Source organism: Telopea speciosissima, chromosome 7 (assembly GCF_018873765.1).
Source record: "Telopea speciosissima isolate NSW1024214 ecotype Mountain lineage chromosome 7, Tspe_v1, whole genome shotgun sequence".
NCBI lineage: Eukaryota > Viridiplantae > Streptophyta > Magnoliopsida > Proteales > Proteaceae > Telopea > Telopea speciosissima.
Genome location: NC_057922.1, coordinates 61,486,598 through 61,501,687, shown reverse-complemented (window position 1 = coordinate 61,501,687; position 15,090 = coordinate 61,486,598). Strand labels below are relative to the sequence as shown.

General features: G+C 38.7%; 1 protein-coding gene across 2 annotated transcripts in view; it reads left to right on the top strand.

Moving 5' to 3' along the window:
* Nucleotides 1-15,090, top strand: part of LOC122669849 (probable serine/threonine-protein kinase SIS8) — a 36,757-nt gene that overhangs the window by 5,948 nt on the left and 15,719 nt on the right. Inside the window, exons 4-5 of one of the 2 annotated variants that reach the window (XM_043866722.1) lie at nucleotides 7,971-8,821; nucleotides 9,194-9,244. In XM_043866722.1, the coding sequence (XP_043722657.1) occupies nucleotides 7,971-8,821; nucleotides 9,194-9,244 (902 nt within the window). Of the gene's footprint in view, nucleotides 1-7,970; nucleotides 9,245-15,090 lie in introns of both variants that reach the window. The other variant, XM_043866721.1, reaches the window with a different exon arrangement.

Genomic DNA, 15,090 nt, shown 5'->3' with positions numbered 1-15,090 from the left:
AACTGTCCAACCGATTCTGTATATGGGTTGTAACTCTCAGCAGAAACAGCTCATAAATCAGAATTCGTTTTAGCTTAATAATGGACAGCTTACCAGTCAAGGGCAGGATTGGAAAACTCAATATATATCCAGATCAGCAGGTCTGATCTGGGAAAAATTCTGAGCGAGTTCTTCTTTAGGGTTGGGCAACTGCTCAAAATCTGGACAGATTCTAATGGCTGGATTGCTCTAATCGAAATTCATGCAAAAAAAGACTTTCATATGAATTCCTAATCGAAATAGGACTCTATCAATTATAGATCAGAATCTGAAATTGATTACAGATTATGGAGAAAATTTTCAATTAAAAGAATCAATAGAGGGAATTGAAATAAGATTAGTACATCACTATCTGTTCAACAATTTAATGGTGAATGAATTGTAGAATCGTGGGCACCAAAGAGACAGAATTGCAGGAAATCAAAACAATACTTGATTAATGGAGGAAGGATGATGGAAGAATAAAAACAAAAAGAAATTGAACACCTGGGCTTCACACCGCAAGGTGGTTCGATTGGATCAAACCATAGTTTGAAAACTCATCTCGAAAAATTCAGTGTCTACAGAGGGTCATTTCGTCCAGACCGAAATTTCGCCGAAACATTGTATTTTTTCTCTGAGTTTTGCTTGGCCATTTCAGGGTGCGAAGAAAGGCCGAAATGAGCAAAATACTGAAACGAAGTGACCGAAATAACCGAAATTTCGACAAAACAGTGCATTTTTTAGACCGAAATGAGCTAGATTCCAAAACGAAATGACCGAAATTTCTGTCGAAAGATGGTCTGTTCTGGGTTTCGACTTTCATATGATGTTTGAAATTACCGAAATATCCAAAATTTCGCTGAGTTTTTGAACTATGGATCAAATACCAATCTAAACTTTGATCACGCACAAGAGGTTCCTTGATCAGACACAAGGTGTTCTTCAATGGAGAAGATAGCAGCAACAACAAAAACTTTGTTTTTCAAATTCATTGGCTAACAATGAGCCATCTACTTGCTTTTATTGATAATTAAACTTAGAGTTAGAGTTTGAATGGGGGAGCCCATAACTGACTCTAGCTAGTAAATAACACAATCAGCCTTGCTGATGTGGACTCCATAACTTGTTAGCTAATAAAACTGATAAACATCGCAACTTGAATTGAACCACATAGAACCAGTTCAATTGGACTAAACCAAAAGACACTTAAAATAAACTAAGTGACTAATAAAGGAAATCTCATATGCAGTCTTACTGATGCAGATCTAAAGACCTACGTCCGCAAGAGGAAGAATAGGAAGAAGAACAAGTAGTCCAAGTGTCCAAGTAGTTTAGTGGATTTCTATGTTTATTAGATCTCCATACTTAGTTTTATTTTGATGTAATAAATTGAACCGTTTTAACCAGTGGTTCAATTTAAGTTTTTAATTAGTTTTTATTTATTTTGGTTTAGTGGTCATGTGACTACATTTTTTTTTTTTTTGGGAGCTCATATATATATTTTTCTTTAAGGGGCGGGGTGGGGGGAGGGAACTGGGAAGGGGGGGGAAGGGGGAAGGTAACAGTCAGGAGACTTGAACTCGAGACCTCCTGGTGAGCATGGGCATGAAGCGCACCACAGCTCACCAACTGCACTAGGCAGCTGTTGTTAGTGGTCTTGTGACTACTTAAATAGCCACATGACCTTTTAAGTTGGTCCACTACTCTCCACGGTTCATAGGAGAGGATGTGCTTTGTAACTAAGTCAGCTAGGGGAAGCTTTCCTTCTCCTATGCCTGATTAGGACTTGGCCTTTATAAATAAGTAAATTTTCGTGGGGCTCTTTTCACCTCAAAATTTTGAAATTATATACTTAAGCTGCTGCTGCAACTTGTCTTCTCCAAGGAGAACTGTCTTGTGTTTGATCAAGGCTGGTGGGATCGGTGTTTGATCCGATTGACACCTTATGGTGTGAAGCCTGGGTGGTTCGTTTTTGATGCTCTTTGCTCTCCATTACTGTTCTTCATTCAAGCTCACTGCTGTGAAGGTGTTCTTCATCAACAATTAAGTTTGAATCTGATCCATTCCCTAGCCTATCTTCTTCTTCCCTTCTAGAGGATCCCCAACTTCCACAGCCTAAACCAGCCATCAAAACATCACTGGACTTTGATCGAGTCTTCCCCTGCCCCTGTGGAGAATTCGATCCAAATCTGGTCCCTTTCTGACCAGCCATTAACCCTAATTTTGACTTTCTCCTTTTCCCTTTAATTCCCCAAAACCCTAACATCACCCAGCCCATTCTGACCATAGAGACAGCCCCATATTTTGGTCGAGTTTCCCTCTCACCCATTGAGAAACTCGATCCAAGTTTGGTATTAATCCAACCAACCAAACCCTAAAAATTCCTACTTCTCCCATCTTTCAAACCCTAACCCTAGACTCCAAACCTGCTGCCGATTCTGTTCAGCAGTCTTAGACTTGTTAAACCTTGACGAAACCTTCAGTAGAAGACTACCCTACATCATCTACCCTAACCCTACCATCAAACCCTAAACCCCCTTAAAGGCGTAAACCCTAATCCTAAAACAGCTAATTTAGTCTATCTGAACCCTAAACCTACTCACCTTTTGAAATCAGATCCTGGATTGGTTCCTAGTTTGATTATTCAAACCAAAGACTGCATTGCTTACTATCCATATTCTAGGCCAATTAAAGTGGCCTATTGCATTAAAAACGCGATAGACAAAGGCCCAACATGTATAGAACCCAACCCTAGGCTTATTCGTAATAAAACAAGCCCATTTTGGTTATGTACCTGCATCATCTCTAGCTTGAAAAAAAATAAAAAATTGACCTCGAGTTTTGCAATGACAAGGGGGTTTACATGTGAGTTGCAGCTTTGACCACTCCCAAACAAAATTTTTGTTGTTTGTGGATGTTTGGAATGTAATCTTCAAGGCATGGAGCTTTCTCTTCAAAGAACCATGGTAGCATAGCAAACTCTACGTGCTCGACCTCTGAAACAATATCAATTGTGATTGTCGTATTCATAGAGTCCTCAACGTTGGTATCCTTCTCACCGAAGACTTGAGGCACAAACTCTACCTTTTTAAGAACAGCATCATGAATATTGAAGATTTCTTGTGGAGTGTTCTCGACCACTACCTCATCTTCCACGGTTTCAGTCTTGTCTACTTTGATCTCTTCAACGAACCTCTTCAGTAGAATCTTCTACCTTGGTTTCAGCCACCAGGATATGGCTAAGCACATGAATGCCATAAGACCCTTTTTTCTTTTGCATCAGCGTCTTCATCTTCATACCCAATAAAGTCTCCATCTTCAAGTCAATATGGGAATCGATCAGGATCATTATCATCATGAGCTTCTTCTACTTCAGCAACCACATTCACTTGTTAACGTTGTGGACAAGCTCTTGCAAAGTGTCCAAACTCCTGACAATGATAGTACTATGCTTTATTGTTGCTGGTCATAGGGGCCTTCCCTTTGTTGTCCAAATGGGTAGGAACTGTGGCACGTATTGGAGCTGTAGTGATGGGTTTAAGTGCTAGAAAAATTTTCTCGTTCTCCACAGCTTGAAGCCCAAACCTTCTTCCAGAGGGTGCTATCAACTCTTCTGCATGGATAGCTTTCTCAAAGCAATCCCGGACATTGACAATATCTATAACACCGATTGGTTTGTTGATTTCAGACCTTAACCTCAGTCTGAACCGAGATAGCACTTGGATGTCATTTTCTCTTATGTCTTACGAGAAGAAAGAGAGTCAACATTTTCCATGTACTCACCCACAACATATTACCTTGATGAAGAGAATTCAGCTGATCTTGCAATCGAGCTCTGAATCTGTGCTAAATTCTTGTAACTCAGATCTTCTTTCTTCACCGCCCATGTAACGGGTGCTCTACCACAGTCTTCAAGGTCCCTCTCATAGGTCCTCCACCATTCATGTGCTGAACCAACTTACTTAGTTCGAGCCAATTTCATCTTTCTTGTCTCAAATAACTCGAACCTATCAAAGTAGTCGTCCAGACTTGCCAACCAATCATAAAACACTTGTGGATTGTGCTTGCCACTATACTCCTTCAGTTCGAGCTTGACTTTCTTTGAATCGTCAGAACATCGATGGGATACACCATGATCACCATTAAAGTAAGTCCGTACATGTTCTTCAAAAGTTGGCTGGACTGTAGGAACTCTTTTTGTTAACCTCCAGTTGTGGTTATTAGTTGTAGAATGTGCCAGTGATCCAGCATCAAAGGGCCACATCAAGAGGAAGAAGTGGAACAAGCCCCACTCCCATGTGGGGCCCATTGAGTAGTTAGTTAGGGTTGGCCCTTGGCCCCCATACTTAGTTAATTACTTAGTAGTTTACTTAGATTTTCTATACTTAGCTTTATTTTCTGTTTTTTAAATTGAACCGATTTAAATTGGTTGCATCCAATTGGTCTAATTTAAGTGAAGGGCTCCTATTGGCTAATAGGTTCTTAAATCCTATTGGCTAGTAGGGAATCTTGTTTTATATCAGCTGTTTTAAGTGAGAATTCTCCCTTCCACGATTTTAGAAGGGTAATTTAGGAATCTTTTAAGTTTTTTGTTTTAGATTAGGATTTCCTCCCTTCCACGATTTTTGAAGGGGTTTAGAATTGTAATTTGATTCAGCCAAGGAATCATATTCCAAGGCTGAATCGTGGTTGGCCTTTGGCCCTATTATTATATATATGAATAAAAAAACAGAAGAGAGTTAGTCTCCCAAATCGTTGAAGTATTTCTGCTGCCATAGTTACTGCTGCTGCTCCTTTTGAGTGTTTGCCTTGTGGTTCTATCAAGGAAGAAGGGCAGGTGGATCTCCTGTGACTCCTTGCACCGTGACGGCCGGGAGGATCTCAATTTGAAGGTGGTTCTATCCTTCACTTCTGTCCAAGCTGTTACCAGTGGATTTCTGCTGCAACTTGTTCACAAATTTCTTCTAATCCTCTAATTCCCCGCCTCCAATCGATCCCCTTTATTTTTGTTTGAATTCCATTAAACCTAATTCCACTAAACCCTAGATCTTGTTGCCCAGCCATATTTGACCATCAGAATTATTTCAAATTTAAACCACAGCCTCCATACTACAGCCCTTCCACTCGATCCAACTTGCAGCCCCATCCTCCCGCTCCAACCCTAATTTACCTTGTCTCTTTAAAACCCAAGAAAACCCTAAATTCCAAAATTAGTACTTCCAGCCAATAAAAACCTCCCATATTTGGATCGAACCTACCCCTCCCTACCTGGAAAATTCAATCCCAACCCTAGCCCTAAAATCCCATTAAAAACCCTAGTTTTAGCCTAAGTTCTAAAACCCAAAACCCGAAACCCTAACCCTAATTTTCTGAAATTCAAGTTTTTAGTTAAACATCATCCAAACCTACATTAATAGCTTCTCCTAGACCTGCCCATCAATATCCTATAAGATTCATCTCCATATTCATAAACCTAACCCTAGATTTGACCTAAAACTGCAATTCTGTCCTACTGAGACTGCAGAACCAGCAGCCCTTGATTCCTTTGTTATTAGATCCTTGATAATTGGCCTCTAGCAGGATCTTTCCCTATCTAGAGCTACATTAGCCAGATACCCTGTTTCACCTTTAGGTGGAATGTGATTATCATGTGTAGGTATAGCAATTCCATTCTCCATTGCTAACAACCTCTCATTGATGCTCCTTTGACTTTTATTCATCCTCTCAGATAACTGTTGGAACATCTCCAACACCTTAGCCATCGGATCAGGTGGATCTAGAAGCCTTACGGAACTGTTCTCTGCCATGCTCTGATACCACTTAATGTAGTATTGTAACTGAAAGAACAAAACAGTACCAAGACAAAATCTTTTCACAAAGAATAATTTCCAGATTTAAGAGAACTCACAGATAACAAAATCAGATGGTGGAATGAGTCTGAAACTCCTATCGAGTTTAGTATTTAGGAGGGGAATGGTTGCTGAAAGTTTGGGATCGATCTGTTGGTTAAATCAGCAAATAAAGGAGTAATCCCAGTATTACTTGGAAAGGGTAAAACAGTAATTTTGTTGGTTAAACAGAACAGAATTTAGGGTTTGGACTACCAATCAATTCTGCATGTGAATCTGAAATCACTAAATAAAATAGAACAGCAAATCAGAATTGATATCAGCATGTCAGGGTATAAAATAGTAGTTTAAGAAGAAACATGGGCAGAATTGAAACAGGGATCCAGATCAGCACGTCAAAATCTTGCCAAAATTGAATTGAGTTATTCTTTTGAATTGATGAACCTTAGGTCAAAAAATGAGCAGATACTGGCTGCTGGATTCTTCGATTCAGAATTTGTGCCAAAAAAAAAGAAGAGCCTTGCATATGAATTCTAGGTAGAATAGAAATTTTTGAAAATTTCAGAACTCAACTTATTTGTTAATGGCAGAATAATTAGTAGAAGAATCAATAAATCCAGCAATAGAACAATCTACCCGAGCTTCACACCTCAAGGTGTTCGATTGGATCAGATACCAATCTACCTTGATCACACACATGGGGTTTCTTTGGTCAGACACAAGAGATCTTCAATGGAGAAGAGGCAAGCAAAGCTGCAGTTTTCGTTCTAAAAATCGTGTACAATGCTGGTTTCACTTATAAATTTATAGAGAAACTCAAAACAGACTCTTAACACTGAAAAGGAAAGGCCTAAGGCAATCCTTAACTAATAAGGTAACCTAAAGTGGTTAGGAAAATGAAATAACAAAAAAATAAAGACACTAACTGAATTACTCCGTATGCCTAGCATATACCCATATTATAGACCTATTAAAGTGGTTCATTACTATAAAAACCCATTGGACTAAAGGCCCAACACATACATAACCCAACCCAAAGCTTATTTCTAATAAAATAAGCTCATTTGGGTGAATTAACTGTATCACTCAGATGCAAGCCAAATAAAACATTAATCAGCTCAATTGAAGTACTAAGGATTTCTTTCTTACCTGTCTAGTGACTGCCCTTTAATCTTACCATGCTAAGTAAAGCCCACACTCTAAGCAATCAATATACCTTCCCTGATTACCTCTGCCTCGGTCAAAAGCAGGCTGAGAGACTGCAGATTGAGCTTTTGCAGCAATGTAATATCTTCTTGTATGAAAAACAATACCCTGGCCTGCTCTGCTGGAGCCCTTATGCCATGCTTCATCAAAACCGTCATTGTTTAGTGTGTTTCCATTCAGGTTCCTCCGTTGCATCTCAATTTCAATGAGACTGAGGTCTACACTCTTTGTCAAAGGATTTTATGAATTCAGCCGCAGAGTGGAAAATTCTTCTTGGATCTCTGGTTGATCTGGAGAAATTCTTTTCATCCCGTCATTTCCAAATGGTCCACCGCTGGAAGGTCCACTGCAAAAAAAATTTAAATTGAGTTTTGAGAATCAGTTTTTTGATGTTCATTGTTTGAGTGGGTTATTATTGGATGTATATGTAGCTGTCCTTTTCCATTCTCTAACCTAATTTTGTAATTTTTTTTTCCTTTCCATCCAGTTAAAATTTTTATTTTCTAATTGTGGATGCAAATTTATTCTTGGCTTTTGCATGAATCTGGTATGTCAATAAAGACTTTAAAAGCTATCCCCTGCATTGTAACTTGCAATACTGCATATCAGTTCTTCTATCGGTATCATCATAGTTTACACACAGTTAATACTTACAAACAGTATGACATGATTCATATTCTTTATGCTCTTATATTTTCAGAGGGGAAGGTGTGAACTCACCGTATCACTATTTTGTTGATATACAGATTGCATCATTCTCCTCTTTCTTAACTTCTGTCTACTGTTTCCAAGGACTTGATTAGAATATTGCTTGACTGATTTATTGCAATGTTCACTTATGTGGATTCAATGGGTATTTATACTAACACACTGTTGACTGTTTATATGATGCAGTGAGTACATAATAGATTTAATGGGAGCTCCAGGGACCCTAATTCCTGCAGAAATACCTAATAATTGTCTTCCAAATTCTGGATTAGATGTAAGGGGCTCTGTTAACATTGCACAGAATGTGGAGGATTCATGTTTTGCCCTTGACAAGGGCAATTGTCAAATTGAAAATCAAACAACTACATTTGGGGGACTTCCATCCCACCTAGATCATGTTTCTCAAGGTAGTTATTTGGGTTCCAATGAAGCGTCAGATATTGGCAGTCAAACAAAGAAGAATGATGCAAATATGTCTGAAAAAAATCAAACTGAGAGATTTGAGTATGAATTTGGAAAACTTCTTCCATCTTTGCATAGACCACATGAAAGTTCATCTGGCACTGGTGGAAAAGCTTCATCTGTCCAAAACGTAAAAGTTACAGATGTTTCTAAATATGTGATTAGTGCGGCACAGGACCCAGAATTTGCACAGAAACTTCATGCTGTCTTGCTAGAGAGTGGTGCGTCACCTCCACCGGATTTGTTTTCTGATATAACTCCCACTGCCCCGGAAGAACATACCATGTTTGGTCAAAGCCAGGTTGTGGATGCCAACAAGATTGCTGGTGGGGCTAAATTTTGTCATGATAAATTTTGCTTTAGCATTGACTCAGTAAGTCAAGATAAACAACCAACTTTGACAGGGGAGATGGCAAGAAAAAAGAAAGAGAATGCAACCGATTTGGGTAACCTTAAAGATGAGAAACCAATTCTGACTTCAATGGATAAACTGGGATTTGCCAGCTCAGATCTTCATTGCGTTGTTGGCAAAAACATAATTGGCACTGGTGTTTGTTCAGCTTCTGTGGCTTCAGGTGAGGAGTTTATGTTGGTTAACAATGCAGTTAATGAAATGACTCTGGATGGTTCCCCGGTTGTAGGCTTGCTTCCTGTACTTAGTTCATCATTAGCAAGAACTGCATGTGAAGAAAAAATTCAGGACTGTCTTGCGCCATGTGCAGTTGGCTCTTATCAAAAGCAACTTGAAAATGTTTTCGCTGGGGATGAGGTGAGTTCTCAAGGAAATGCAGGAGCAGTTGCAAATAATGTGGAGACTATGCAAAACAATTTTTTGCAAGAATTTCAACCAAGTGCCAAAGGATTGATTGAACCAGCCGATAAAAACCCACAATTTGCTGGTGGTTTTCATGGTCAGAAAAGTAATCCAATACTTGATGAGGTTGCAGAATGGGAGATTCCATGGGATGATCTTCAGATTGGTGAACGAATTGGTCTTGGTAAGCAAGCTACTAAGCAGCAATTTACTCTTATTTATCTAGAAGAAAATGACATTAATTCCGTTCCAATAATAAATGCCATGATTGTAGTGATGTACAGTTATGAATTGTATGTCATTCTTTTGATGTCATAAACTCAGTGCTAAGTTGGCTATTTAGTTAAAGGTCCAAGGTTCAAACCCTCCATACGTAATTTTTGGATTTTTGGGAATAAATATATAACATGACTTCAGAGATGTTCTATCTGATCTGTTGTTTTTCAACAATCTGAACATTTCCAGCAGTCAGACCATCTGAAATGGATGATCTGCTGATGTTTCCCTGTTTCTTTGGCAAAAATGGTAGTCCATGGAGTTGGGTAGTGGGTTGAGGTTTTGAACTGACCTACCTCAGTGAAACCCCACATTTTGATATTCCATGAAAGAAAAAATGTTTTGACCTACCTCAGTGAAACCCCACTATCTGCGACACTATAGGTAAGCTTGTATTTGGTGCGGTCTTGTATCACATTTGGATGGAGAGGAATCTTCGGAGATGGACCTCCAATTCTCATTTGTTCGACTTGATTTGGAAAGCCATCTTTTTCGATGTCTTCTCTAAGTTTGAAGGCCTTTTTGGATTCCCCAAGGAACAGGCATATTGTTGTGTCCCGGGGCCTGGATAGCATTCTCTTGAGAACCCGCTAGTTGGGTCTGTTTCTTCCCTCCCCCCTTTCTCCCTCGCCCCCCTTGGGCTTTGGTAATACATTATTTATTCACCAAAAAAAAAAAATGTTTTGACAGTAAATCATAATCTAGAGCATGTGTGTCAGTGTTTTATATCAGTATTGTGCTGAAATCATTTGGAGTGGTCTTGTGAGTTGAATCATATAATTGGTTGAACGGAAGAATAAGTAAAAATTTTAAAATTAGATATATGAAAAAAGAGAAGCAAGCACGGAATCTGGGGGTGGCAACGAACCAAGCCCGGACTAGCCTAGTAATGTAGACTTGGGTTGGAACAAATTACTATAATCCGTCCCCTCTATGGGTCAGTCGACATTTGTCACAAATTTTACGAATAAATGACTTTATTTTCATATTTATCATTCTTAATCCCGAATAGGAAAATCCAGCAAGAGACTAGTACTTAACAGGATCACAGAATAGAGAAGAAAGGACCAGAAAATGTAGAAAATGTATAACTCACAATAGACTGATCAGATAAGGCTAGAACTTAGGTTAAATGGCCTATTCTAGTGGATGAATAGACCTGCAGAATTTGGTAGAAGTTACAGAGCATTCCTAGTGCTATAAGGATTCTTAACCAGCAAACTCGAACTTCAGATTTCAGAACTAGAACTCAGAATTATCAGATTACTAGAAGAGGTTAGCTGAAACAATGAGAAAACATGAAGTTTCAGATTAAACTGAGCAGTGAGTAGTACTTGATGTGATATATCAACTAGAAGTTAGCCGGTAATGTAGGCAGAAAACAGAGTATCACAAGTTAAAGAGATTGGATGATCTGACCTTTAGTTTGGTAAAGAGCTTAAGATAGAAAATAGAAAAAATAATAGGCCAGGAATACTTCTGTGGCTTTGAATCCACCAAAAACCCTCCCTTGGAATCCACCAAGTTGAACCTCAGAATCCACTCAGAAAACAAGACTGAATCCACAGTACTTGAACAAAACTTCAATAATTTTACTCATAATTTCATGTCTGAATGGCTGGCAACATACATACATACCGACTCTAAGTATCCAACTTCAAGCAAAAAAGGGCGTACCCAGTGCACGAGGCCCCCGCCACTGCGGGGTCTAGGGAGGGTCATAATGTACGCAGCCTTAACCTCGCTTCGCTCGCTGAGGTCTTGCCTTTAAGACTTTAACCTCTAAGATTACTAAAAATAGCCTTAACCAACTACTAATCAAACTAGATACTTAATTGGCTAATAAAAGACTTAAAACAACTCCTATTCTAACTAGGACTCCAACTGAAATTGATTAATAAAGTAAATCCTGTATTCCTAACTCCTACCTTTATATTAGACCCATTACAGCGAAACCTAGTTGGACTAAGGCCTAATATGTATAGAACTCAATCCAAGGTTTATTTCCGCTAAAATAAGCCTTTTTTATGTGATTTATCTGCATCACCTAGCCTACAGAGAAGGGCTTCATGCCAAGCTGCCCGGGCCTGGCTCCCTTCCTTGGGACCCCAGTACTCAGGCCCAAGTCTGCCCTATGAATGGGCCGGGTTGGAACCCGGGCCTGATGCTAGCATACAGTGTCTTCCTAACTATTCAATATCCCACATCAAAGCCTCCTTAAACGCCATAGAAATCTCTCGAAGCCCATGAAACATCTATTTTTTGTTTATAGAAGCAATTGATAAGTCTGTAGTGTACTAAGTTGGTAAAATGCAAGTAATGAGTAATAACAACAAGGCCATAGTTTGAGACTTGTGTCTTCTCTCTTTTAATGCCCATTTGTACTTTATGTTGAGATGTTGAATAGTGCTTCAACCATTGTTTCTTTTAGAGGATTGGGTTTTTAATGGCTAAGGGGTTCAAATTTATATGAACTATCATACTTATAATCAGGATTTTAAGTATTGGTAGGTATATATCGTCAATACGTATCGGTATCGGTGGGTATCTATATGATACTTAATTTTTCAAAAAGTGTTTGATACAGGTCTGATACTGTCCGATACGGGACCAATACAGGGCCGATATGGTCCAATACAATTAAGATACATTTGATACGCCTACTTTAAATCTGCAAAAAACAGAAATTGTGAGTGACATACGAAACTGAGAGCAACCGAAGTTTGGAAACTTGTTTTCTCTTTGATATGAGATGGAGGAAATTATATATAGAAGGTTTACATAATCGGTATCAGAAGGGTGATTTTAAGAGACATATCTATTGATTCCGAGGGACACAATATATTTATGCAAATAGTCAAGAAACATATGGAAATTCTTAGGATACGCAAAATATAATTTTGAAGCATAAAACACTATGAATAAGTAATAAGTAAAATATATCGTGTATAAAAAAGGAGAATTAAGTATGACGAGACTATTGTATCATTTGATTATATATAACGATGAGGTTTCTTACATGTACTAATACAAAATTTTTATTAGGTATCATATCGGTACCTTAAAGATACGATACATATCAGAGGGTATGGAAGGATACTTAAAACCTTGTGTGTGTGTGTGTGTATATATATATATATATATATATAAAGACCCTAATGTTTACCATTTCAACAAGTTTTGGGACTTACAGCACTCAAAATAATTTTTCTTACTTTTGTTTTTGAGTTATGCATCACCAGATTAGGTAAAAAGCGACTCAAATCCTTGCATCAAGCTGATATATATTTACATATTGCATAATAAGGTGTTTTATGCTTCAAAAATGTATTTTCTTTGTATCATAAGAACATCAATGCATTTCTTGACCATTTTTATGCATATCTTTAATGTATCTTGCATCTTTCCAGTACAATATGATACGTCTCTTAAAAATCACCCCTCCTATACAATACCCAATACCGATACCGATACTTAATCCTTGCATAGGGAGAAGGTTTTCTGATCTAATGGTCCCCATAACCAAGCCATGGTCAGTTGCCTACATCTGCCATGTGACAGAATGGATTGGGCTGAATTTGTGGGCAAGTAGACCCCAAGCATCTAAAACTCGCTGAGATCTCGGAAAACTCGAGAATCTCGAGCTACTCGAGCCGAGTTTACATACGAGACACAGAATATGCACTAACTCGAATATCTTGACCGAAATTTCGGCGAGATTTCAGTACTTGGTACCGTCTCGCTAAAATTGCAGAAAACTACTACATTCCATACTATAAAAAAGCACCAACTCAAGAGCACACTTCGAAATTTCGAAGTAACTCAACAGAGAAGGGGTTTTTTGTATAGAAAAGAGGAAAAGCCTTGTTTCCTGACTTTTTAACCACATCATCATCAATACAACTGGGATACACTACTGGGCGTTGCCACATCACTATGAAGAGATTGATTGTATTGTTGGGAGTGGGGACATGGAAGACTAGTTAAGTAGGGTGTCTGTGACTGATGTATTATTCACTGTTGGGTGTCTATGTAATATGCATTGTGAACACTTCATGTGGAGGAGTTTGTAGTAGAAATTTTAAGTCAAACAATGTGAGGAATAGACAATAATACATTAAGGGTTTGGTCTTTACTACCAACCAAGGGTGTAAATTCAAAACACCAATTTTATTAATTTTTTTTTCAATTTGAAGATTTAAATAAGTTTAGTAAGCCTAAAACAGGCTTCCCTTAAAGTTTCGGAGCCAACTATGGTGATTTGCCCACCGAAACAGCAAAAAAAAAAAATGCACTGTCTCGCCATCTTGAGAATCTCGACCTGGTCGAGATAGATTTTCGAACTATGACCCCAAGGTCCCCTGCTCATGGTAAGCAGCCCAAATGGAGTTGACCACATGGCAAAACAGTAACTTAGAAAATCTAGAATTTGACATGGGTGCAAGGGACTGGACATAAATGGAAGGGTATGGCACTGCATGGAGTTTATTATTGAATTTGGCTCTGAAATTTGATGTGGTCTTACAAACCATTCCTAGGTGTCCTATGGTTGGATTTGCCATTTGACCTTTTCACATGGCAGAAGAATCAGGTGTCCCAACCACGAACCCCTTAATCCGGTCTGCTGAGAAGGGAAATAATGTAGCTCTAGATATGTAAAGGTCCTACTAGAGGCCAATTATCCAGGATCCAATGACAAAGGACCAAAGGGGCTGCTGGTTCTGCAGTTCCAATAAAGCAGGCAGGTGTAGGGAAGTCTAATGGTGTAGGGAAGTCTAAAGAAATAAGCCCTTTTCGATGATGAATCTGCATCAGGAAATTTTTGCCATATAGCCAGGCTTACATATTCAAGCCTAGGAAGCCCTAATATTTTGATCTTCCACCTAGCTCGGGGCCAGGCCGGCCCGAAGCTTAAATATTTAAGCACATGCCCGGCCCTAGATACAGCAAGTAGGGTAAGAATTTCCACCCCTAATGGAAGCACATTCTAATATGTTTCTCTTTTTTCTTTTCTTAAAATTCCTGGTAAGTTGCCAAGAATTTTCCGTATGCTTTTCTTTACTGGAGGTGAAACCATTTTGTAATTTTATAAATTAAAATGTTGTTCTATCATTTTTATATTAAATTACTGAAGTGATAGAAAAAGGGTAATGGCTGCACTAGCTTTTACAGAGTTGGGGCAACTAAAAGACAGCCCCTGGATGGAGCTTACATGGGATGATTATACTGTTTATCCAATTGATTAAAAAAAAAAAAAAAATGGAATGGTGGAGCCAATCTAAAGCATTCCATCACACCAAATTTCCAAACTCAAGCATGACAATGGTCAACCAGTGTCAAACTGTTAAGAGTACTTAGTTTCAGGGGTATATTTGTACTTAGACACTTACTTATGTATTTTATGTGCTATTTGTATTAGGCTAAGGGCCTGAGTGTAATTAGATATTCTTCTCAATATAAGGCTGTTTGTCTCAAGTTGAGAGAAACAACACATTACACCAAATCGTGTTTGAACTTTGCCTCCCTTGGAGCTTTGCTCCTCTCTTCTCTTTCTCCTCTAAAACCTAACATGGTATCAGAGCACTTTCTTCCTGGAGTTTGAAGGTTGTGTGGAAGGCTGGAGTGAGCTGCAATCCCCTTGTTCTTGCTGGTTTGCGAAGGAAACCTTGGGGTATCTTCACCAAGCTTCTCCTTCCTTGTTTGACAACCAAATAGGGAGCAACCGGATGCTCTAGCATCGTTTGGAAGTCTTCT